At 36.6% G+C, this 27,367-nt stretch overlaps 2 protein-coding genes across 4 annotated transcripts; one reads left to right on the forward strand and one right to left on the reverse strand.

The window, feature by feature from the left end:
- The first annotated feature begins 1,811 nt into the window (after positions 1 to 1,811).
- On the forward strand, positions 1,812 to 17,567 carry LOC123519927 (actin-related protein 2/3 complex subunit 5-C-like). Of its 2 annotated transcripts, none has more exons than XM_045281640.1 (4): positions 1,812 to 1,950; positions 11,961 to 12,111; positions 12,198 to 12,301; positions 16,436 to 17,567. In XM_045281640.1, exons 2-4 carry the CDS (start codon positions 11,967 to 11,969, stop codon positions 16,646 to 16,648), a joined length of 462 nt encoding a protein of 153 aa, XP_045137575.1. In that variant the 5' UTR covers positions 1,812 to 1,950; positions 11,961 to 11,966; the 3' UTR covers positions 16,649 to 17,567. The 2 variants fall into 2 exon arrangements, with proteins under 2 accessions (XP_045137575.1, XP_045137574.1); XM_045281639.1 differs by having other exon boundaries at positions 1,815 to 1,972.
- Positions 17,568 to 17,632: 65 nt separating this feature from the next.
- Positions 17,633 to 26,216, reverse strand: LOC123519926 (zinc finger MYND domain-containing protein 10-like). 2 transcript variants are annotated; one of them, XM_045281637.1, is made up of 7 exons: positions 25,635 to 26,216; positions 23,914 to 24,022; positions 23,695 to 23,814; positions 22,878 to 23,088; positions 21,524 to 22,146; positions 21,076 to 21,314; positions 17,633 to 19,539 (listed from the first exon to the last, which is right to left on the reverse strand). In XM_045281637.1, the coding sequence occupies exons 1-7, from the start codon at positions 25,730 to 25,732 to the stop codon at positions 19,428 to 19,430; spliced, it is 1,512 nt and encodes a 503-aa protein (XP_045137572.1). In that variant the 5' UTR covers positions 25,733 to 26,216; the 3' UTR covers positions 17,633 to 19,427. The 2 variants fall into 2 exon arrangements, with proteins under 2 accessions (XP_045137572.1, XP_045137573.1); XM_045281638.1 differs by having other exon boundaries at positions 21,524 to 22,143; positions 25,635 to 26,215.
- Between the last annotated feature and the right edge of the window lie 1,151 nt (positions 26,217 to 27,367).

Raw genomic sequence — 27,367 nt, forward strand, 5'->3', positions numbered from 1 at the left:
GAGGGCGGGGGTGGGCGGGATGTCGCGTGCATAAGAGATGCAGATGGGCAGATGGTCACTTCCGTGGAGTCGTCGATGACTTCCCAGGAGAAGTCAGGAGTATACCTGGCGAGAGCAACGACAGATCAATGGCAGACGCGTTACCAGTCCGATCATCTACACGAGTCGCACTTCCATCGTTCAGAAGACAGAGGTTTGTCTGTAATAAAATGTTTACTATCTGCTCCCCACGTACACTTGACCTCTCACTTCCCCATTGTTGATGATGGGCGTTAAAGTCGCCAACAACTAGCCTGTTGCCCGGAAGCTGGCTAATAAGAGATGTAATGTCATCATCAACAATGGAGGTATTGGGAGGCAAGTAGAGGGAACAGATAGCCAGATACGTGTCGTTGAATCTCACCCTGCACGCGACCGCTTCCAGAGGTGTATTCAACGTCACTTCTGTTTGTGTCAGTGTTTTGTGTATGTATATGGCAACGCCGTGTCCCTCATATCTTCTATACGGGTGGTAGTGTTTTAGCACTGCAGGATCAGGCTGATCCTGTAGTCTCGTCTCTTGTAGACAAATAACGGACGGCCTGTGTATGTTCACTAAAAGTGACAAATATGGATCTTTATTCCGAATACTTCTGCAATTCCACTGTAACACCTTGAACATTATGGCTTAAGAGTTGTGGTGGCGGCCGTTTTTCTTAGTCCTTTTGCGCTCAGAGGCGCTGCCGGGGGACCTCTCCCGGCCCTTACTAATGGTGACATCCATCGATTCATCAATTGTTAACTCCCCGGAGCTCGTCGAGAGGAGCGAGCGTGTGAACTCCTTCTCGACGGCGCGGGAGCGGCGACGACATGAGAAGGGCGTTGACGTTCAAGCTTTGTTAAATTTAATTTATTAGACTTGTCTGTCTTCTCACCCTTACTGGGAGTACGAGAAATAGCAGACAGGTATGGAGCAGAGGAAGTTATAGGAGTAGAGGTTTTAGTAGTAGTAGTAGTAGATTTAGCAGATGATGAGGCAGAGGTTGAAGGGGAATCAGTGGTGGTAGATGGAGCAGGCAGCAGGTCGCTGAGGTCAGTCTGGATGGCAACAGTAGACATCTTAGGTGGAGCCCTTACTGTTGAAGCGTAGGAGACGTTTGAAGCAGGCGCGGCCTGCGTCTGCTTCACTCGCATCCTTGCTTCACAGTAAGAGATCCTGGGGAGGGTCAGAGGGTGGGAAGTGATGGTGTCTTGGGTTGTTGAGTAGTTTGGCTGCAAATTATTGTTAACTGTAGCTGGTGGAAATCTGATACATAATCATGATTGCTCTTGTTGGGATATCAGCTCCATAGATCCTTCTATCCACGAGTTTCAACCAAAGTAACAGAGGGCGCGTAGAGCCCAGGGGATTTATTTGCATGGACGGTTTATTTCACACGCAACACTGCCTTAATTGTTTGTTTATTATAGGGATTTATCGAGGTTGTGTAGTGTACATACATTTCTCACTATTTAAACTGTAGATATGACCTGTATGTTGTCTTATTTGTTTATATATATATATATATATATATATATATATATATATATATATATATATATATATATATATATATATAATTAACGCCATCAAAATTTTTTACCTACGATAGGTGTAGGTCTGCTGGGCAGGGTCTATTACTATTTAACCCTGGGTCTGGGTACCTCCGGTCAGTACGTTAATAAAATCACCTTTTGTGTTATCATCACTGACGAAATTATTTCTACTGTGATCATAACTGTTATTGTTAATACTAGTCACCAAGCATATTCATAGTCACATAGCTACCTGTGGAGACGAGACGGAAGGAAAGAGCAAGGCGGTGCCGATAAAAGTTATGACGAGCTCTACCTCTGACAGTGATCGTCCTTATCAGTGAAGAGCGCCGCCGCCCTCTGGATTCTGTGGCTCCGAGGCTCCTGTCACCCAGTGTGTTGTTTCTGTGCCAATTGTGTAAATATACTTACCTCTTAACTACCAATTTTGGAATAATAAGCTTATATGTATTTCTCAAGTTACGTGTGGCATGCGTTTCTGTACATGAAGCTCAGTGTGTGGTTGGTTCCCACCTACACCCTCCCCACTCCACTCTTCCACTCATTCTCCCTTGTTTCCTTCTTCCACTCTCTCCTCAGGCTACTCACCCTCTATATTTCTATGAACGAGCTTCCGAAGTGTTCTAACTAAACTTTTATGTTTTATTTTCGGTGGGGGCGAGGCGTTCATTATACGATAGCCTTTCATGAAACCAGTAGATATGTATGAATAATAAGTCTTACAACATGAATAATCAGCAAGGCAAGGACCCATACCATCCTTTTCCTCATGATTAATTTTAGTTTATATAGCTGGTTTTATTGTTGTTTCAACCAATACATTGTGTGTAGCAAACCTTCGCATTGTTTACCAATATCTCACTGCATGGTCCGTTTTTAGCCACATTTTATCGTGTCTGAAATCAGTAATAAGTAATTTTAATATGCAGGGGAATCTAGGAGAGGTGAAGTCCCTCAAGTTAGGCAGTAACAAAATGTTAGGTTGACTCACCTGGTTGTCTATCTCTTATTGCTGTGGTTAGCTAGTGAGGAAAATAACATACCATGACAAAATAAAAAGGATAGCCCAATAGGAGAGGACCCAATCTGTCATGTTTTCAGTATTTGCCAGCTGGTTTAATTCAGGTGAGTGTCAGCATCATCTCACAGTCCAGAGTAGTTATCTCCAAACACAGTATTACGATGTGTCTATTGATATACCATGCTTTTACTCCTTCCAGTATTTTTCCATAATTTTTTTGCCATGGTATTTCTGTATATTTGAGTTCATACGACTTAACATCAGTATATAGAGCAAAATATAGTTGTCTGGTAAACCAAGCTCTTTAATTTTTGGAGACTTTAATACAGCACAAAACCTTGAAAGAAGTTTCATCTTACCTCCTCAGAGTTTAATGGTTCACTAGGAAAGTGTAGAGCAATTTTCATTTGATTTTCTTCTTGGGAAAAAAAAAAAAAAAAATGCAGCCAAAACCAAAATGACCTGCGGGTGCTGCAGTGCTTTCATCACCGTATCCCTAAGAAGTGTCTTGCCATACTCTGAACATGGTATGCCTTTAGACTAAAAAATAACTCGTAAGAATGGCCACTGTCCATCAGCAAACATCATTAGGTCTCTGTGATGCCAAAAACATTTATGCAGAACAGTTTGGTTAGCAATGGACAATCTTATTATCAGACTTTGATTTTTAAGTTATGAAAATAAACTTATTTACAGGGCTTCGCATGTTCATAGTTTCCAGTAGTCTATTTCATAGCCTAGAAGAAAAAAATATCATACTAACTTTTAGTTATCAATTGAGGAATTAAGTGATTTTTGCCCCAGGAATAGATATAATATAAAAAAAAAAAAAACACACAGTGCATGTATATAACCTTAGTTCAACTATTAAACCATTAATGGGATATAAGTGTCTTTAAAAATACTTTAGATATTTTGATATCTCAGTATGTGAGAGTAGAATATCCAAAAATATATATGATATGTAGTAAACCAACTTTTCTGTGAAATATTGCAATATCTGGTGAATCTCGTAATCACAGTGGGAGTTTGGGTCCCTTCCTACTCTGTGGGTATGTCAGTCTATAAGGGAAGAAATTATGTTAGATTAGGTTCACTTTGTGGGGGGTTCAAAAGGGAGTGTTGGTTGAGACTGCAGATATACAAAGCAGCCTAAGGCAATAAGACAGATGGAAAGTAGAGATAAATTAGCTTTACTATTATTGGTGACATGTGGATTGGAACAAGTGAACCAAATGAATGACAATGATGCTGGCCACTATAAGAAGGCCTTGTTATGCACATTAACTGTGCAATCATATTTGACATTTGTTAAAGATTTAATTAAGAAATTTCTAGTTTCCCTACAAACTCCATATGGCAGACAAAACAATTACACACACACACACACACACACACACACACACACACACACACACACACACACACACACACACACACACACACACACACACACACAAGAAACTAAAAATGATGTATACGAACACTGATGGAGTTCTATCAAGTAAATTAGAATTAAAAGATTACATAAAGAAAGAAGAACCTGATATTGTATGCCTGGCTGAAACAAAATTGAATGAGGCAATCAAAATAGACATAGATAATAGATATAACGTATGGAGGAAAGAAAGAGTGGGTAAAGGAGGAGGAGGAGTTATGATAATGTTAAGGAAAGAGTTATTGGTAAACCAAGTGGAATATGGGGAAGGAAAAGTGGAAGTACTATATATTAAGATGCATATTAATAAAAAAGAGATAACAATCATTGGAACGTATGTGCCACCGAAAACAAATTCATGGACCAATCAAGAATATAAAGACATGATAGAAGACACAATAAGGAGTCTAACGAGAGTCATTAAAGAAAGGAGAAAAGTGTTATTAGTAGGAGACTTCAACTGTAAAGAAGTGGACTGGGAAAATTATGAAAGTGGTATGGGGGAAGAACCCTAGGGAGAAAGATTCCTGAACCTAATGATAGACAATATGATGGACCAGAGAGTAAAGGAAAGCATAAGATTCAGAGGAAACGATGAGCCGGCGAGGTTGGACCTGGTTTTTACAAGGGGTATACAAATGAACGATGATATAAGATATAAGTGCCCATTGGGAAAGAGTGACCATGTAATTTTAGAAATGGATATAGAAGAAGGAAAAGAAGATAGAGACGAATCATACAAAGAAGACCGATTAAATTACAGAAAGGCTGATATTGAGAATCTCAAGAACTATTTCAAATATGTTAACTGGGAGGAGATGGAAAACACTGAGAGGGTGCAAAAGAAATATAACTTATTTTTGGAAATATACAAAACAGGAGTCAGGGAATATGTCCCGAAATATAGACCTAAAGAAGAAGGAAAAAAAGATTGGTTTAACGCAAGGTGTGCCAAGGCAAAGGAGAAAAGAGATGGAGCATGGAAAAGCTGGAGGAGAAATAGAAATGCAGTAAATATGGAAAACTTCAAGACAGCGAGAAATGAATATGTTAAAGTGAGGAAGGAAGAGGAGAGGAACTATGAAAGGGACATTGTCGAAAAATGCAAGGAGCAACCAAAATTGTTCTACAGATTCATCAATGGAAAAATAAGACAAAAAGAAACAATTGAAAGCTTAAAAGGAGAGAATGGGATGGTGGAAGACCCAAAAAGTATGGCAGAACTGTTAAATTGTAAATTTCAAGAGGTCTTTACTAAGGAGTCCAAATTTGAAAGGCCACAGGGTAATATAGAGACCATCTATATGAAAGAGATTAAAGTAACCAAGCTTGAAATAAAAGAGTTAATTAAGGAACTGGATGAAGAAAAGGCAATGGGACCAGATGAAGTCTCAGGCAAAATACTAAAAGAATGTAGGGAAGAACTAGCAAGTCCTATATATAACATCATAAATTGCTCAATAGAAAATGGAACAGTACCAGTAGAATGGAAAAGAGCTGAGGTGGTTCCTGATATAAGAGTGGAAAGAAGGAAGAACCTTTAAATTACAGACCGGTATCACTAAAACTATAGTAAACTATATTAAAACTATAGTAAAACTAAATTGTACTGACCCGTAGGGTGTTGTTTGCCATTCTGCCAGATTTCCAACCAAAACATTCAGTCTATACTACTCATGGTTCTTTAATCACAGTATTATCAACAAACGGCATTCTAAGAATATTCTGACTATCTAATTAAATAGTAGGTGAAGCAAATAAGTGTTATGTACCAAGTCAAATGAAGGTATTTCATGGACATGTATGATGATGTGGCATGTCAGGACATGCGTCGTTGCCAGTCGACTGTAGGCGGTATTTCCAATGGGGGAAGGGGAAAGAGTCAGGTCACCACGCAGGTGCATATCGACTCACTTCTCATTTGGTCGCCACTATGGAAGGATACACTTGACACTTCCTCGCATGTGTGTTGTACAGCCAAACCAAGAAGTTTGTCTACAGAATTAATAGATAAAATCTTGCAAGGACGACTTTTACCAATAAATCAAGCGAGGAAGAGGACAGCAGGTACAGCTGGTACATCTGAAGGCACAGTGAAGAGGATTTGTCCCAGTGCAAACAAGATATATACACTATATCATCACAACCTTATCAGCATTTCTTTTCCCCACTCATTATATTACACTGGGTATCTCGAGAGGACATAATAGTAAATACTTGGTAAATTATCAGCCTCATTTTCACTTTTATAACCAGTACCTTTACTATATTTAATTTATCTATGGCATCTTCATGTCTTGTCCATCACTTATATATTTTTTAGTGAAGTCATGCATTAAAATGAATAAAGAACAGTTATTCCGTTTTCCTTGAAGTAATGAGAGATATGGCAGCGTCGCACGGATTATAGGCCTAGCCCTATGGGTAAGTACAATTTAGTTTTACTATAGTGTAATATGTAATATGTGTGAAAGAGCAATAAAGAAACAATGGATCGAGTTCCGTGAACACAACAAATTATTATCAAATAGCCAATTTGGTTTTAGAAAAGGGTGGTCGTGTGTAACAAATTTACTGAGTTTCTACTCTAGAATAGTTGACAGAGTACAAGAGAGAGAGGGATGGGTTGATTGTATTTATTTGGATTTAAAAAGGGCATTTGATAAAGTGCCACATGCAAGGTTACTGTGGAAGTTAAGAGGAGAAGGGTGGCTTAAAAGGAAGCACATTGAAATGGATGGAAAATTACTAGAGGGGGAGAGAAATAAGGACGGTTGTCAAAGATATGAAGTCCGAGTGGAGAGCAGTAGAAAGCGGAGTGCCGCAGGGGTCAGTACCGGTGCCAATATTTTTCCTCATATATATAAACAACATGCCAGAAGGAGTGAACAGCTACATAAATCTGTTTAGAGATGATGCAAAACCGTGCAGAGTTATAAAGCAAAAAGAGGATTGTGAAATACTGCAGGAAGACCTAAATAAGATCTGGGAATGGAGTAAAAAGTGGGAGATGGAATTCAATGTGGACAAAAGCCATGTCATGGAAATGGGAAAGAGTGAAAGACGACCAGTGGGAATGTACAAGATGGGAGATGGAGTAGAACTTGAGAAAGTAAAAAAGGAAAAGGATTTGGGGGTGACGATGGAAGAAAACAATCAACCGGTAAGCCATATAGATAAAATCTTCAGAGAGACATATAATTTGCTAAGGAATATTGAATTAGCATTTCACTACATGGACAAAGAAATGGTGAAGAAATTGATAAGTACTATGATAAGACTCAGATTGGAATATGCAGGGGTAGTGTGGACCCCCCTTAAAAAGAAACACATAAAGAAGCTGGAGAGACTACAAAAAATGGCTACAAGAATGGTTCCAGAATTTGAAGGGATAACATATGAGGAGAGACTAAAGGCTATGGATCTACCAACTCTGGAACAGAGAAGGGAGAGAGGGGATCTGATACAAGTTTATAAATTGATCAACGGAATAGACCAAGTGGATGAGAAACTGCTCCTAAGAAAAGAATATGACAGTCGAAGCACAAGATCGCATAGTAAAAAGCTGAGGAAGGGAAGATGTCGAAGAGATATAAATAAATATAGTTTCCTGCAAAGATGTGTTGAGACGTGGAACAGTCTGAGTGAAGAAGTGGTGACAGCAACGAGTGTGCATAGTTTTAAAGAAAAATTGGATAAATGTAGATATGGAGACGGGGCCACATGAGCGTAAAAGCCCATGCCCTGTAAAACTACAACTAGGTATCATACACACACACACACACACACACACACACACACACACACACACACACACACACAATTTCAGGAGGTGACACAACAACAAGAAAAAGCTGAAAATTCAGGAGGTGATTCAAGAACAACTTAAAGAAATTGAAGAAAATATGACAATATGAAATGATAGGAGTCCTCAAGACAAAAGAAAATCTAGTTAGAGAAATTGCAGAAAAAAAGAAGAGTGTAGTCGTATTTGGAATAAAAGAAAAAAAATAAAATATAGACCAAAAGAAAAAGAAGAAATGAAATCAGTCAAAGACCTACTGAAGAATCTAAATGACGAAGATAGGCAGAACTTGGAAGAGGAAGTAGAAGAAATAAACAGAATGGGACCATATCAAGAAGGAAAACGAGACCAATTAAAATACTACTAAAATCACAAGCAGCAACAGAAGAAATATTATATAGAACAACAAAACTTAGAGAAACAGAAGGCTGCAAGGATATCTATATAAAGAAAAATAGAAATGAGGAAGAAAGGAAGAGATACAATGAACTGGAAGCAGCAGTAAGGAAAAGAATAATGAAAGGTCAGAAGAGGAGAAGAAGGCATTTTTGGAGAATTCTAGGAGACAGGATAAGGAAATGGTATATAAACGAGAAGGAAGAGAAAAAGTGGAACAAGTTTAACTAAAAATGATAAAGGCAAAAGACTAAAAATGATGTATACGAACATAGACGGGTTTTATCAAGTAAATTAGAATTAAGAGATTACATAAAGAAAGAAAATCCAGATATTGTATGCCTGGCTGAAACAAAACTAAATAAGGCAATCAAAATAGACTTGGATAATAGGTATAATGTATGGAGAAGAGACAGAGTGGGTAAAGGAGGAGGAGGAGTCATGATTATGTTAAGGAAGGAGATAGTGATAAACCAAATGGAATGTGGGAAGGAAAAGCAGAAGTATTGTATATTAAGATGCATATTAATAAAAAGAGTTAACAATCATTGTAACATATGTGCCACCAAAACAAATTCATGGACCAATCAAGAATATAAAGACATGATAGATGACACAATAAGGAGTCTAACGAGAATCGTTAAAGAAAGGAGAAAAGTGATATTAGTAGGAGATTTCAACTGTAAAGAAGTGGACTGGGAAAATTATGAAAGTGGTATGGGGAAGAAGCCTGGGAGAAAGATTCTTGAACCTAATGATAGACAATATGATGGACCAGAGAGTAAAGGAATGCACAAGATTCAGAGGAAACGACGAGCGAGATTGGACCTAGTTTTTACAAGGGTATACAAATGAATGATGATATAAGATATAAGTGCCCATTGGGAAAGAGTGACCATGCAATATTAGAAATAGATATAGAAGAGGAAAGGAAGATAGAGACGATTCATACAAAGGAGACCGATTAAATTACAGAAAGGCTGATATTGAGAATCTCAAGAACTATTTTAAAAATGTAGACTGGGAGGAGATGGAAAACTCAGAGACAATGCAAGACAAATATAACTTATTTTTGGAAATATACAAAACAGGAGTCAGGAATATGTCCCAAAATATAGACCTAAAGAAGAAGGAAAGAAAGATTGGTTTAATGCAAGGTGTGCTAGGCAAAGGAGAAAAGAGATGGAGCATGGAAAAGGTGGAGGAGAAATAGAAATCCAGCAAATAAGGAAAACTTCAAGGCAGCGAGAAATGAATATGTTAAGGTGAGGAAGGAAGAGGAAAAGAACTTGAAAAGACATTGTCGAAAAATGTAAGGAGCAACCAAAATTGTTCTATAGATTCATAAATGGAAAAATTAGGCAAAAAGGAACAATAGAAAGGTTAAAAGGAGAGGACGGGATGGTGGAAGACCCAAAAACTATGGCAGAACTATTAAATACAAAATTCCAGGAGGTCTTTACTAAGGAATCCAAATTTGAGAGGCCACAGAGTAATAGAGAGACAATCTATATGAAAGAGATTAAAGTAATCAAGCTTGAAATAAAAGAGTTAATGAAGGAACTGGATGAAGAGAAGGCAATGGGACCAGATGAAGTCTCAGGCAGAATACTGAAAGAATGTAGGGAAGAACTAGCAAGTACTATATACAACATCATAAAATTCTCAATAGAAAATGGAACAGTACCAGTAGAATGGAAAAGAGCTGAGGTGGTTCCCATATATAAGAGCGAAGGAAGGAAGAACCTTTAAATTACAGACCGGTATCACTAACTAGTGTAATATGCAAGATGTGTGAAAGAATAATAAAGAAACAATGGATCGAGTTCCTTGAAGACAACAAATTAATATCAAATAGCCAATTTGGTTTTAGAAAAGATGGTCTTGTGTAACTAATTTATTGAGTTTCTATTCTAGAATAGTTGATAGAGTACAAGAGAGAGAGGATGGGTTGACTGTATTTATTTGGATTTAAAAAAGGCATTTGACAAAGTGCCACATGCAAGATTACTATGGAAGTTAGAGGAGAAGGGTGGCTTAAAAGGAAGCACATTGAGATGGATAGAAAATTATTTGAGGGGAGAGAAATAAGGACGGTAGTTAAAGATATGAAGTCCAAGTGGAGAGCAGTAGAAAGCGAGTGCCACAGGGTCAGTATTGGCACCAATACTTTTCCTCATTTATATTATACGACATGCCAGAAGGAGTGAACAGCTACATAAATCTGTTTGCAGATGATACGAAACTGTGCAGAGTTATAAAGCAAAAGGAGGATTGTGAAATACTGCAAGAAGACCTAAATAAGATCTGGGAATGGAGTAAGAAGTGGAAATGGAATTCAATGTGAACAAAAGCCATGTCATGGAAATGGGAAAGAGTGAAAGACGACCTGTGGGAATCTATAAGATGGGAGATGGAGTAGAACTGGAGAAAGTTAAAAGGAAAAGGACTTAGGAGTGACGATGGAAGAAAACAATCAACCAGTAAACCATATTGATAGAATTTTTAGAGAAACATATAATTTGCTAAGGAATATTGGAGTAGCATTTCACTACATGGACAAAGAAATGATGAAGAAATTGATAAGTACTATAATAAGACCCAGATTGGAATATGCAGGAGTAGTGTGGACCCCTCATAAAAAGAAACACATAAGGAAATTGGAGAAGCTACAAAAAATAGCTACAAGAATGGTTCCAGAATTTGAAGGGATGACATAGGAGAGACTAAAGGCTATGGATCTACCAACCCTGGAACAAAGAAGGGAGAGAGGAGACCTGATACAAGTTTATAAATTGATCAACGGAATGGACCAAGTGGATAATGAGAAACTGATCCTGAGAGAAAATATGACATAAGCACAAGATCGCATAGTAAAAAGCTGAAAAGGAAGATGTCTGATAGTTTCCTGCAGAGATGTATTGAGACATGGAACAGTTTAAATGAAGAAGTAGTGTCTGCAACGAGTGTGCATACTTTTAAAGTAAGATTGGATAAGTGTAGATATGGAGACGGGGCCACACGAGCATAAAGTCCAGGCCCTGTAAAACTACAACTAGGTAAATATAACTAGGTAAATACACACACACACACACACACACACACACACACACACACACACACACACACACACCACACAGTATAGTGGTTAGCATACTCGGCTGACAGTTGAGAGTGCCTGGGTTTGAGTCTGGGGAGCAGTGAGGCAAATGGGTGAGTCACTTAATGTGCAGCCCCTGTTCAACGAGCAGTTAATAGGTACGGGATGTAACTCAAAGGGTTGTGGCTTCGCTGTCCCGGTGTGTGGTGTGGTCTCAGTCCTACCTGAAGATGGGTCAATATGAGCTCTGAACTCTTCCGTTTGGGAAAGGTTAGCTGGGTGACCAGCAGGCGACTGTGGTGGTGAACAATACACACACAGTTCCCTACTCCTGTGATTCTGAGTTTCCCTTCTATCACCTCTCACTTGTGTCTTCCTCTCCTCTCCTCACCCTCTCTCCCCTTACGAGCTTTACTGGCTCTAAGCTGAAAGGGCATGCTGTTGTCCTGATAGGTAGTCAGACTTTCATGAGCAACTGTACCATTATTGGAAGACTATATGGATGATAAGTTACTGTCTTGAAATGTGTAAATATTATGTAGGTTACGTTTTATATTACTTATATGCAGTACAATAGTGTTATGTGTTTTGTTCATTTCTTCTTATGTATTTTTATTGTTCTCAGACCAGAATGGCCAAAAACACCTTAAGTTCAGAGTTTCGTAATATTGATGTGGACCAGTACAATGAAGATAATTATAAGGATGATGATGGAGAGCCTCAAAGCCCCCCAATTGGAGTAGAAGAAGCCACAGTTGTTTCCAGCATTAATTCAGGTGAAAACTTTTATGTGGAATGAAATATATAAACAATGTTATTTTTTTGGGTAATCCTCAAAAATGCTGATTTTCGTTTCATGCAGGTAACCATGCTGATGCCCTGAAGCTCTTACTTACAAATGCTCCTGTGGCTTCCAAAGGAAAGAATGAACAAGCTAAGGATATGGCACTAAACCTAGTTTTGAAGGTATGTTGGAAGTGTGTGTGTGTGTGTGTGTGTGTGTGTGTGTGTGTGTGTGTGTGTGTGTGTGTGTGTGTGTGTGTGTGTGTGTGTGTAATTCACTGTTTGATCTGCTGCAGTCTCTGACGAGACAGCCAGACGTTACCCTTTGTGTGTGTGTGTGTGTGTGTGTGTGTGTGTGTGTGTGTGTGTGTGTGTGTGTGTATTTACCTAGTTGTATTTACCTAGTTGTATTTACCTAGTTGTAGTTTTACAGGGCCTGGGCTTTATGCTCGTGTGGCCCGTCTCCATATCTACACTTATCCAATCTTACTTTAAAAGTGTGCACACTCGTTGCAGACACTACTTCTTCATCTAAACTGTTCCACGTCTCAATACATCTCTGCGGAAACTATATTTTTAATATCTCTCAGACATCTTCCTTTCTCAGCTTTTTACTATGCGATCTTGTGCTTCGGATGTCATATTCTTCTCTCAGGATCAGTTTCTCATTATCCACTTGGTCCATTCCGTTGATCAATTTATAGACTTGTATCAGGTCTCCTCTCTCCTTCTTTGTTCCAAGGTTGGTAGATCCATAGCCTTTAGTCTCTCCTCATATGTCATCCCTTCAAGTTCTGGGACCATTCTTGTAGCCATTTTTGTAGCCTCTCCAATTTTCTTATGTGTTTCTTTTATGAGGGTCCACACTACTCCTGCATATTCCAATCTAGGTCTTATTATAGTATTTATCAATTTCTTCATCATTTCTTTGTCCATGTAGTGAAATGCTACTCCAATATTCCTCAGCAAATTATATGTTTCTCTAAAAATTCTATCAATATGGCTTACTGGTTGATTGTTTTCTTCCATCGTCACTCCTAAGTCCTTTTCCTTTTTACTTTCTCCAGTTCTACACCATCTCCCATCTTATAGATTCCCACAGGTCGTCTTTCACTCTTTCCCATTTCCATGACATGGCTTTTGTTCACATTGAATTCCATTTCCCACTTCTTACTCCATTCCCAGATCTTATTTAGGTCTTCTTGCAGTATTTCACAATCCTCCTTTTGCTTTATAACTCTGCACAGTTTCGTATCATCCAAAACAAATTTATGTAGCTGTTCACTCCTTCTGGCATGTCGTTAATATAAATGAGGAAAAGTATTGGTGCCAATACTGACCCTGTGGCACTCCGCTTTCTACTGCTCTCCACTTGGACTTCATATCTTTAACTACCGTCCTTATTTCTCTCCCCTCAAATAATTTTCTATCCATCTCAATGTGCTTCCTTTTAAGCCACCCTTCTCCTCTAACTTCCACAGTAATCTTGCGTGTGGCACTTTGTCAAACGCCTTTTTTAAATCCAAATAGATGCAGTCAACCCATCCTCTCTCTCTTGTACTCTATCAACTATTCTAGAATAGAAACTCAATAAATTAGTTACACAAGACCGTCCTTTTCTAAAACCAAATTGGCTATTTGATATTAATTTGTTGTCTTCAAGGAACTCGATCCATTGTTTCTTTATTATTCTTTCACACATCTTGCATATTACACTAGTTAGTGATACCGGTCTGTAATTTAAAGGTTCTTCTTTCCTTCCACTCTTATATATGGGAACCACCTCAGCTCTTTTCCATTCTACTGGCACTGTTCCATTTTCTATTGAGCATTTTATGATGTTGTATATAGGACTTGCTAGTTCTTCCTACATTCTTTCAGTATTCTGCCTGAGACTTCATCCGGTCCCATTGCCTTCTCTTCATCCAGTTCCTTCATTAACTCTTTTATTTCAAGCTTGGTTACTTTAATCTCTTTCATATAGATTGTCTCTCTATTACCCTGTGGCCTCTCAAATTTGGATTCTTTAGTAAAGACCTCCTGGAATTTTTTATTTAATAGTTCTGCCATACTTTTGGGTCTTCCACCATCCCGTTCTCTCCTTTTAACCTTTCTATTGTTTCTTTTGCCTAATTTTTCCATTTATGAATCTATAGAACAATTTTGGTTGCTCCTTACATTTTTCGACAATATCTTTTCAAAGTTCTTTTCCTCTTCCTTCCTCACCTTAACATATTCATTTCTCGCTGCCTTGAAGTTTTCCTTGTTTGTTGGATTCTATTTCTCCTCCACCTTTTCCATGCTCCATCTCTTTTCTCCTTTGCCCTAGCACACCTTGCATTAAACCAATCTTTCTTTCCTTCTTCTTTTGGTCTATATTTTGGGACATATTCCCTGACTCCTGTTTTGTATATTTCCAAAAATAAGTTATATTTGTCTTGCATTGTCTCTGAGTTTTCCATCTCCTCCCAGTCTACGTTTTTAAAATAGTTCTTGAGATTCTCAATATCAGCCTTTCTGTAATTTAATCGGTCTCCTTTGTATGAATCGTCTCTATCTTCCTTTCCTTCTTCTATATCTATTTCTAATATTACATGGTCACTCTTTCCCAATGGGCACTTATATCTTATATTGTCATTCATTTGTATACCCCTTGTAAAAACTAGGTCCAATCTCGCCGGCTCGTCGTTTCCTCTGAATCTTGTGCATTCCTTTACTCTCTGGTCCATCATATTGTCTATCATTAGGTTTAAGAATCTTTCTCCCTAGGCTTCTTCCCCCATACCACTTTCATAATTTTCCCAGTCCACTTCTTTACAGTTGAAATCTCCTACTAATATCACTTTTCTCCTTTCTTTAACGATTCTCATTAGACTCCTTATTGTGTCATCTATCATGTCTTTATATTCTTGATTGGTCCATGAATTTGTTTTTGGTGGCACATATGTTACAATGATTGTTAACTCTTTTTTATTAATATGCATCTTAATATACAATACTTCTGCTTTTCCTTCCCCACATTCCACTTGATTGATCACTATCTCCTTCCTTAACATTATCATGACTCCTCCTCCTCCTTTACCCACTCTGTCTCTTCTCCATACATTATACCTATTATCCAAGACTATTTTGATTTTCTCATTTAGTTTTGTTTCAGCCAGGCATACAATATCTGGATTTTCTTTCCTTATGTAATCTCTTAATTCTAATTTACTTGATAAAACCCCGTCTGTGTTCGTATACATCATTTTTAGTCTTTTGCCTTTATCATTTTTAGTTAAACTTGTTCCACTTTTTTCTCTTCCTTCTCGTTTATATACCATTTCCTTATCCTGTCTCCTAGAATTCTCCAAAAAAATGCCTTCTTCTCCTCTTCTGACCTTTCATTATTCTTTTCCCTTACTGCTGCTGCCAGTTCATTGTATCTCTTCCTTTCTTCCTCATTTCTATTTTTCTTTATATAGATATCCTTGCAGCCTTCTGTTTCTGTTTCTGTGTGTGTGTGTGTGTGTATTTATTTAGCTGTATTTACCTACACTCAACCCTCTGCTCTCTTGCCTATTTGGTACATCTATCACTGCACAATAGCCAAAATCATGGTAGCATGATAGCCAAGGTGAAGAACTGATGGTAATAATTCAAATTGACTCCAAGATGTCATTTTTTGTCACTTTTTGCCTAATTTTTATACCATATATTAATATAAAAGTGAAGAAATAATACAGTATAAAAAAACTTGATCAAGAATCATAATAGTAAGTGTAGAAAAATAATTTTTATTCACCATAGTGTACTCATGACTGTAACCATTGATGTAAACCATTGAAATATGGATGGCAAGTCTTTGTACTTCTCACCCCAGTGCCTCATTTTGTTGTTTTCATTGGATATATTAACAGTCATCAGTGATATTGTTCTTAATTTTTTATTTATTTATTTTTTTTCTTTCACAATCAAACTCATCCAATTAAACAATATTGTGAATGGGTTACCAATGTTAATCTTAGTTGTAATTTTTATATAATGGATCAGTTGTGATGCAATGTATTTAGGACAGTAAAAATGAATACTGAGACAAGATTCAATTTAATGTTTATCTCCAACTGTAATAAAATCTTTAATACATAATGAGGTGAGGTTTATATAGAAATTAGAAATGCCAGACTTGAACATACTGGATACTAGAATGAAGAAAAAACTTATAGTCATTATTGTGCTATTCACAAGTGAATACTTATAGTGAACAAAATTCAAAGTAAGTTATTGTTCATTTTGAAAACTGCTGATTATTTACTTTGTACTTTCTTCAACACTCAGGTGCTTCTGTCAGTCAACAAATCACAGATGGATCAGATAATTGCATCACTCGACAAGACACAGCTGGATGTGCTCATGAAATACATTTACCGAGGGTTTGAAAGGCCATCAGAAGGGTCATCAGCCATTTTACTCATATGGCATGAAAAAGTGTACAATGTTGGTGGTGTTGGGTGTATTGTAAGGGTGCTCACTGATCGAAAAAGAGTCTGAAGTTAAGATGGTTTTTGTATTTGTACTACTGAAGTGTTTAAGATTTTGTTGTGTTTTACATCACAGGGTTGATAGCTGCATGTCACGTACAAAGACAGTCATTCCACACTCATTGGTTAGTATCATTGGCTTTTATTTAATCAGACTATACACTGAAAGTTTTATAAATAAATTTATGCAATTATTAGTTTACTCATTTGCAATACATACCACAAGTTGAGTAATGAACCTCTATATATCATGATTTTCACATGTAAATATTTGCATGGGGAGTTAGTTAGTGCCTACAGTATTGTAACAAACACAGCACACAGTAAAATAAATATACTTAGTGTAATTTCAGTAACAGATAAGTGCATCAAGGTCAGTGGTTACAGATAGAGCCATAAATTAATCATATTGTTTGATTCTTTAAGCTTTATATTTCAACAATTAACAAAGACAGCAAAATTAAAATGTATGAATGGGGATCAGATGCTGACTGATGAAATTATACAAAAAAATTTAGATATTTAATGTAGAGATTTATTTGACTTCTGTATTTTGATTTTTCTCGAGTACCATCCCAACAAGTTGGGAAACTGCCAGTTGTATATACATATATATGCTAAATGATAATGATTAAACTTAATAACGTATGCACGCATGTTTTGTCAGCTCACGACACTTGCTGCGGAATACCAGAGATTTCTCTGTATATATGTTATGGCTATGTACTAATTTCTATGTGTACCCTTCACATTCCTAAAAGTTTAGTGTGACAAATGCTAATTCTAGGTATCCACAGCTTTTGAAGTTTTTTTTTCTTTATCTTTTGTCAGTATGTTACTTTCATCTCATATAACAGTATTTACTTGCCTTCTTAGTAATTATTTAACTCCATCTAATCATGATGAATAAAAGCTGAAATTGAATCCTACTATTGCTTTTAATTTGACATAATGCTCATTAATCTGTAGGTATCATTCATAGTCAACTTGACAAGTTAACTGGCTAAAGATAATCATTTTAAATTTGTGATGATTTTGTAAACTTTGTCCATTTATTTAGTGTTAATATTGAACAGAATATGGAAATTATTGATTAATACTTTAAACAACCAAGATTGATTGAGAAAAAAAATAATTATAGATATGTCACTAATTGGCAGCAGTTAGTAGTTTGTTTTCTTTTGGTACAAACAAAACTGCAGGATTTTAGTTATACTTTATAATGTTATTTTATTTTTTACATGCAGTTGTTTAGGGAGGCTTGTAGAATCAACTTGAAGACCTATATTCTTTTTAAAGTTGAGTGGTCAGCTCCCAACTATGTTGGTTCACACAAAATTTCCTGTGTAGCATTAGTATAAGCTCATACTACACACTGTAATTCCCTGATGTATTTGCAATTAAAGAATAAGGTTGTTGGCAACATGTGAACAACCAATTGGCAATTGCAGAAAAATGGTTAATTTTAAGTGGAAATTGAACTGTAAAACAAGAGATCTCAAGTCCATCACTTCAGTATTGAGCATTGTTGCCTGTAACTATTGAGCTAGTTTACTGGGCAAAGAGATGACATTCTTCTAGTTAAGCACTTACTGAACTGCAATTCAGTAAAACATGATTCTAGACTATGATTTTTCATGAAAAATTATAGTGTATTTAAAGTAAAGGGAAAACAAGAAATAATAAGAGAAAGCAAAGTTCTACACACTAAGACTGTGTAGAATGCAAGATAATGTATTATAAGGGAGATTTACTGGAAAATTATTGCATGACATCTGGTAAAGTGTGATGTACTTGTCACACATACTCTTTAGAAAGATAACATTGTCATATAGTTCATATTGAAGTTATTGAATGTATGTACTATACATAGTACATTATTATCACCACCACCTACATTTCTGGTACCTTGAGCATGATTTCAAAACATGTGAGCATACTTTTGGCAAACATAAATCAAAAGTTGTAATGATTGCAATACTACTATTTTGCAGATTAGTTTTTGCCATAGTTTCAGAGAAAAATAGTAGTAATGACAAAGCAGAGTTGGGACTATTGTACAAGGTTGCTGTGATTATCTAAAAATTTTGTTGCACCCGTTTCTTTTTCACACTAGTTGAAAAGTCTGTTATTAAAAGTTGCTGTAATTTTGCCAAGGGCAACAGTAAATGTGATTGAAAAAAAACAAACAAAAAAAAACAAAGTCAAAACCACTAATCAAAAGTATGGGATAAGTGTTTTGAAACCTCCTTCCTGAATGAGTTCAAGTCATGGGAAGGTAGAAATACAGAGAAGTATAAGAAAAGCTGTATGAGTGGAACCCCAAATACATGTGAAACATACTCTATATATAGTCAAATAATACAACTGTACTTAGTTTGCAGTTGGGGGTTGAGGAAACTGGTGGAGATAACTCAAAACACCTTACTTCATAGAAGCTGTTTTAGCAAGAGAAAGATGTAGTTTCCAGTTTAGATTAGAAGTAAAATACACACTGAGGATGTTCAGTGTACAAGAGACTTGAGTGTCATTAAAGAAAAGATGATCGTCTGGAAGGTTGTGTTGAGTTGATAGATGGAGGAACTGAGTTTGTGAAGCGTTGAAAAATACAAAGTTTACTATGCACCATCAGAAACTATGGCTCCCCTGCATGATCTGTTTTATTTCTTGAAGGATTGGTTGTCTATGAAAAGACGTGGAAAAGCACATTGTATAGTATTACCATTTTTACATTTCACATATGGCTTCTTACCATTTTTCTCCATATAATCACATCATTATGAAGAATATTACTTCTGTGAGGAGGCAGAGTGTCCCTGTGCATTGTCAGTTTTACTGTGGCAAGTTACTAAAAGGTCACACACTTTTTTGTGCTGAGGCCAGTCTTTGACTTGACACTTCCTGTGAAGAAAGAAAAGCTGCTGAATTATGTATATATATATATATATATATATATATATATATATATATATATATATATATATATATATATATATATATATATATATATATGTATATATGTGTGTGTGTGTGTGTGTGTGTGTGTGTATATATATATATATATATATATATATATATATATATATATATATATATATATATATATATATATATATATATACAGGTAACTCGATTTACGTGATAGATGCGTTCCAAGAGGCATTGCGTATATCAAAATTCGTGTAAAACAAACATGTAATTCTCATAAGAAACAATAGATAATAGGGGGGATGCAGGATGTGGTCCAAAAAAATTTGTACAAAATACTCTATTTATTTGGCTAAGTTAACGTGTTTTTATTATTTACCATTCTAAATATTAGAAGTGTATTTAAAGTAAAGGGAAAACAAGAAATAATAAGAGAAAGCAAAAAATAATAAAGAGAAAACAACAAAACAAAGAATACATAAACACAACACTCACTGCGTCACTGTCTTCACTAGTCACACCACAGTCAGTCACCATCTTTCTCTGACCTTTACCACTTTATCAAAAATCCACTTATCAAAAAATAACTCCACATGCAGAAGATGAAGGACGTTTTGGGGCCATCTTGGTGAATTATAGGCATATCGAAGAGATTCTGTCTGTACTCAGTGCTGGCAGACTGCAAATGAGGCACAAGAAGAGTGGAGCTCCCACCTATCGGCCAGCTGCGGAACTCTCTGGCGTGCAGTTTGAAATTTGCGTCTGGCACTCAGTTTGAAAATGTGGTTGGGCTAAATCATGTATAAGCAAACCGATCGCGCAAATTAAATTAATTATAATATTTTTTCGGTCGCCTCATAACAAAAACGCGTAAATCAAACACGCGTAAATCGAGAGTTACCTGTATATACAATCGACCCTCAAACAACAGACAAATGCGTGCATGACCCTGTCTGTAGATTGCAAAAGTCCGTTCTTTGCAAGAGTACATAAAAAACTATAAAATGTACGTAAAATACTGTGTAAAATGTACGTAAAATACTGTGTAATCATAAAGAAATCATTCAAGCAGTATTACAAAGCATTAAGTAAAACAAATAACCTGAAATAGATGACATGAGCATGGTCAGTTTAATAAATATTAATAAACAATACAGAAAACGAAGTTTACCGGACAATAATTTGCCGGGAACGGACAATTGCGCATTTTAATATTCGTCCGTAGATTAAACCGGACTCCAGAATTTGTCCGTAGTTTCTGAAATTCGTTGATGGGAGATCCGTTGTTTCGAGGGTCGAGTGTATATATATATATATATATATATATATATATATATATATATATATATATATATATATATATATATATATATATGGATCTGAGATCCTGAATTTGCAACCACCATCATTTGTAATTAAACAGACCTAGTAATGAGTATGGATGAGATGAGGCAAGATAAGTAACAATTTAACTTTGGTTTATGAAGCTTAAAGAGGATTAAAACAGACCTGTTGCAATACCACTGGTTGTGGCATCGAGAGCACCTCTGGCTTGCGGGACCACCACAAGATGTACACATGGGTGGATGAGGTAGTAGCTCCTCAAGGGCATCCAAGTCCCAGGCAGCTGCCATGGTGGATGCCAGTGCCTGGAGGCACTTTGTTGTGGGTTTAAGAAAGCTTGAGGCTAATTGCAGTGACAACTCTTCCCAACGGCCATCCCATGTACCTGATACACCTTCACTTAGCTACGTAAATGTGAAAATGTGAAAGTAGATTAAGATTTACATGTATATTAGTTTTCTTAGTTTTCTTAAGAACAAGAGAGAGAGAGAGAGAGAGAGAGAGAGAGATAAAGCTTATAAGATGTGGTAAATACTTTAAAAGAAACATGTATTTGCAATAAAAGACATTACATTTTATTATGTCAGATTGCTTTATAAGGAAATGTGCTTACTTGTGGGAGAGTAGTGATCAGTGGTGGTGGGTGTGACAGTTGTGGGGCACTGATGGCAAGAGTGGCAAGCCACCGTGCAATGTGTTCCAAGGAGGGGACCTGGGATAATGCTGCTTCATCTAGATGGCCACGTAATTTCAAGAGCACATTTCTTCGTGCAGTATTGATTTCGTACATCCTGATAGAGTCAGAATCAAAAAGCAATGTCTGAAGTGTGGCCCACATTTGACATTCAGTACAAGAAAGTGGTGGAGCCTTTGGAGTTCTTTCCTGCCACTCACTATCTTCAAATATATGCATAACATCTTTGTGGTATGCTTTCCATGGCTGTATATATAGCAATGTTGCCAGAAGTTGTGGCACATCATGAGTATTCATCAAGCGTGTGGTGGCACAGAGAGGAAGGTGCTTTTGGCATCCAGCCAAGAGATGCAGTATAGCCACTGCTTTTGCCCCTAGCACCAGTCCTGCCCTTCGCTCCTCCCGGCTCACTTCCTGATGTATATTTGGTTCATTTCCATCTGGATTTTCAAAACACTTTAAGGTCTTCTGGGAGTCATCCTCCTTTTTTTCACCATGATCATTAGCCGTTACTTTCTTGCTGTGCTCACCTCTGTCATCTGCTGGTAATAAGAAAAATTACCAAAAAATCCATTTGTATTTTTTCTAAAAAATCAAAATAGGAAGGTGATAAGAAGGGGTATGAATTATGTATAGGTTAAGATCAGTTGGAGGGCAGAATTTTGTTCAAGATGAATTTAAGATTATGTCTGATGGCTCATGTCATCTCTTGCTATCCATATCCAGATACTCAACCAACTGTATCTTGCAATTGTAAACAATGTAAAATATCTCTAATTTGGCAATACAATATAGGCAAATAAATATCTTCATGTAGCAAATGATACACCTCAAGGGAATGAAGACATAAGGTAGATCACTGGTTCTCAATCCTTTTATTGCTCAATGCACCTTTCTGATAAGTTAGATTGCCTTATTCATAAAAGTTTGTTTGTTTCTAAGGCTCTGGCTAAGCACAGAGGCAATAAAAAGATTAATACTGAAAGTCAAACCTTCAATCTGTGGTTCCAATCTCTTTTTCTAATAACTGAGAATTGTGAAACTCTTGAAAGGCTGATGAACTTGATATACAAATAGACATAAAAGTTTAATTCCCAAGAAATTATCTAAATTTTCGAAGACAAAAATTAAGTGACATCAGTGATGAAAGAAAAGTTATGATGTGTGGCTGGGAAACTCTGAAATCAGCCATTGTAACACAATTATGTATACCATAAAAATCTGTGGTTTTATTCATGATCTATGGAAGCATTCTAAAATTTTATTCACTTACTGTCTCTTTTAAAGGAAAAAATGGAATGGTAACTCTCATCAGGACTGTAGAGTGGCTGGTTTGGATGAGTGTGGGCATGAGTGGCAAGCCGGACCAGTTGCCTTACACTGTAGTCTATTACATCAAGAACAAGTCCTTCCAACGCTGCAGCAGATTCTTCATGGAAAACTAGATTTTCTATCAGGCCAAGTGCTGCTACTTCTGAATGCAACTACAGAATGAAATGAGTAAATAAATTCTATTAAACTCTATTACAATAATCATTATTACTAATTGAAGCATATAAGTAGACATAAAAATATGTTGTGGAGAAAACAGATACCAATTCTTTTCAATGAATAATAACAGATGTGTCTTGTGAGTGAGATCTCTTAATATTATCAATGTTTTGGAGATGATACATCATAAGAACATTTCCATGTAAAGAATAATGATACTACTACTACTATTACTACTACTACTCTACTACTACTACTACTACTATTACTACTCTACTACTACTACTACTGCTACTACTGCTTCTGCTACTACTACCAGGATTAAAGATGATAATTGTTATGCTTGTTATTTTAATGACATTTTATCTTAGTGTCCTGATAGTGGAAAATATTTGGTTTGATTCTTCTCAGTGGATCTGCTTAGTATGGTTCTTTCCATCTTAATATGGTTAGAATTCTCCAGACACTGGAATATGCAAGTCATTTCACTGTGCAAACTAGTGTTCAGTTGAGTAGATTAGCAACCTATAGATACTAGCCTATACAATTTATCCATTTTATTGATGTACTACACTAAACAGAAAACACATTTAACTCACCACCATTATGAAAGGAAGGGAAGAGATGGGAATTCTGTCATGACTGTGATCAAGTAGGAGAGGGAGGAGGTGTAGTCTCCAGGTTTCAGCAGTTAGCAGGTGCCATACTACTTCTAGTTCCTAAAATTTAAGTATAGTTATCATAGAGTGATGAAAATAAATGGTATTGTTGTTTATATTGAGAACATAGACAGTTTAGTACCTATATATATTACCTACTTTATGGCAAAGAGTGAGAGTGTGCTGAACTTGTTCATGGCCTCCACGTTTTGCTTCCAATGCTGCTTGCATCCCAAGCTGAATCAAGTGGCCACAGGAGTCCACCCACCTAAGCCAAAACACATCGTTAATTAAAATAATATTATGAATAAATAGAAATGAACAAATAATAAATAAATAAGTAAATGCAGTATAACAAGTTGTTTATGTTTTAGTTTAGGACATTTGTATATTTATTGCAAATACTACTATTATAATGGACATCTCTAATTTTGTAATATATACTGGTATGGTGTCAAATGACTGGGGTAGTCCATGCTAATCTTTTATATAAAGATAAGAATGAGAAGTATAAACATGTTAGTTTTAAGGTTATAAGTCTTTTTGAGTGTCACATGTAAAATGTTTAGTAAATCATTTATCTAAAGGCCTAGGGTGGTACATAGAATATGATTGTGAAGAGCAATACAGCTCTGGAAAAGGAAGGTTTTGTCTATACTGGGCATTTGCTGTGAGAAAAGTATTTAGTAAAATATAAGGATGTTTTTTTTAAGTGTTTAAGATTGTAAGTGAAGTATATGAATATAGTATTGTTAAGATATTTGAGTGGGGAATGCAGATGAAAAATATGTAGTCTGCATACACTTTTTTTTTCCATATGATACTGCACTGGAAAATGAGTCAAAGGAAAGATAGCGAGAATAAGTAAATAAGTTCAAAATAATGTGTGGAAAGAGAACATTTGACATTAAAGAAACTATGAGTAAAATAATTAACTGAATACGAAAATTAAATCATAGAAAGATGAATGTTATTTTGAATAGATTAATTTACATCAGAGAACGGACAGTTTCAAGTATGGGGTAATGTGACACAACAGATATGGAGACACTGACAGTAAAAATAAACATAGCAAGGCAAGATAGTGAATGAAAATAAAGAGTCACTAGGTAGGTGAACACATACTTCTTGAAATGAGTGCATAAAGGAAGTTGTATAGAGATGTATGTAGATAAATTTACTACTATAGTACTGTATAGTATTGTATGTGTTGCATATGTGCTGTATATGAACAAAGCATGGTGCATCGACACATAAAAGAAAATAAGATTTAAGAAAGTATAATTGGAAGACAGTTGAGGAACGTGTTCAACTGTGAAGTAACAAGCATTGAGTGCAAAATGAGAAAGCTACTGTAGAAGAGACCTGGTGTGTGTGTATGTGCATGTGTCAGAGCTCGGCAATTCCCTTTTATTTGGATATCGCCCTAGTATAATAGACAGACAGAGAAAGGATATGCTATGATAACTAGGGAAGTAATGGGAAGGTAACATTTAAAATAAATCATACAAAAATGGTATGAGAAAGGGGCCGAACAATGTTTAACATAGATCGTTTAGTGAATGAAAAAAAAAAAAAAAAAAACTGCTGGTGTCGTGGCCTATTTTTGAAACCATTGAAAAGTGGGAGATTGATCGGGAGGCGCGATAATTTGACGACTCTCATGACAACGTGAGTCTGATGCCTTCACTTATCGGGGCAAGAGAGAAGACAGGAGACAATGAATACAATGGACGTGAGGTGTCGTGGCTTGTCACGTTAGTTATCAATCTGTCATATAGTCTAATCCTTATAATAACGTTATTGTGAACACTGGGCTGCGTAGAGCCGTGGACTTGCGTTTCCATGGTAACGAGGACGCTACATTCTGGACGTCTTACCTGTCTGAAAGTATATCCTCCAGGACTATGCACTGTAAACTCCCTATAGAACGTTCAATTTCAAATGGATGAAGTATATTTTTGTTGGTAGAGGTCATGACGTAGATGATGGGGCTATTCTATAGCAAGGTAAAGGAGTGCACACCCAGCTGAGTAGCTCAACACTTACGCCTCCTCACTTCAGCCTCACGGACACCAATATCGTATAGAGAGGCTCACTGACACTAATATTGTATAGAGACTCCTTGATGACAATGAGTCACTGCATCGCAGCCTTCAAACTATGGAGTATAATTGAGTATATTAATTATTTCACACTCCTGTTCCACACTCGAGGTCTCTACGTAGCTTTCTACCGCAGTCTTCCTACACTCAAGATTCTCAACATAACTCATATAAACAAAAAAAATCATATACTTGTATTTCATGAACATTCCATGTTTTCAATGTTTATATAAATCTATATGCTTCATTTGACAGAAAAATAACCTTATTATCTACAAGTATAATGTATACCTAGATAGGTACCCAAGTAGGTAAATGTAAACGGCATGCATGTTTATTTGTAATTTCACATGAAGTAGCGTCTCTTATTACTAAAGAATTAAATTCTATAAAAGAAATAGTATAATGTTTTTAACATTACTTTTAGAAGAATGTATTCTGTTCTCTATGATGCACCGTTATAATGGTACGTGCACACTGCACTGCAAACCCAAAATTTCGACCACCAACGAGCAGCTACGCGAGCAATCTACTGTAGACGCTACTGGTACATTTTACTCGAAATTCAAGCTCAGATGTTGGCTGAAAAAGAGAGGATGTTTGGCACCCTGCTCCTCTATTTTTCAAAATATGTTTTCCAGATTTCCCACGGTAAGAGCGAGAGGATGGCCGTCCATGACTGCAAATTAAGTGTGCAAGGAGTGTGCAACAAATGTAGGGGTAATTACATACGTACGACCTCCAGGCACTACAACATTTTCGAACGTTTCATCTTAAAGACACAGTGCTTTTATGATGAAACTGATACTATTACTATTCCTGTGATGATAATGTTAATATGCAAAAATCTCTGCTCCTCCTACTACCACAAGTGTAAGTTTCATTCCCTCACACCAGCTAGTCAGGCATTACTACTACTACTACTATTACTTACTACTATAACTACTAAAGCCTGGAGATACTGTAGATGATAATAAAGGTAACTGATAAACCGTTAAAAAGTGAAAATAATAAAAAAAAGCAAGACAGAAACCCTCGAGACATACTGTGTTAGTGTGTTCGGAATGCCAATCTTCGACTCTTCACTGACTCTTCAGTCTTCACTCTTCACGATGTGGCATGCAGCGACTCCTCAGCCGTTGAAGGTGATAGAAGTACGCTCATCTCACCTCACTCTCCCCTTCTCGTGCACATTCCAGTTAAGTATGCACCCATTATTGTTAGTCTCAGGTTGTGCATTATGATGTAATTAACCAACCCACACGCCCATACATCAGTAATTCCACATATAACCTCCTTTTTTTATGCTGTCAAATGTTCATGGTCATGTTTGCTATAGTTACTCTCTCTCCCTAAACACATTAGGTAATGCAAGTTGTTGATTTTACCCTGACTAGCTTTGCTGATGAGAGAGAGAGAGAGAGAGAGAGAGAGAGAGAGAGAGAGAGAGAGACTCTCTCTCTCTCTCTCTGCATGTTCTTTCTTCTCATAGTAGTTTCTTTTCTTCT

Source organism: Portunus trituberculatus, chromosome 46 (assembly GCF_017591435.1).
Source record: "Portunus trituberculatus isolate SZX2019 chromosome 46, ASM1759143v1, whole genome shotgun sequence".
NCBI classification, from domain to species: Eukaryota; Metazoa; Arthropoda; class Malacostraca; order Decapoda; family Portunidae; genus Portunus; species Portunus trituberculatus.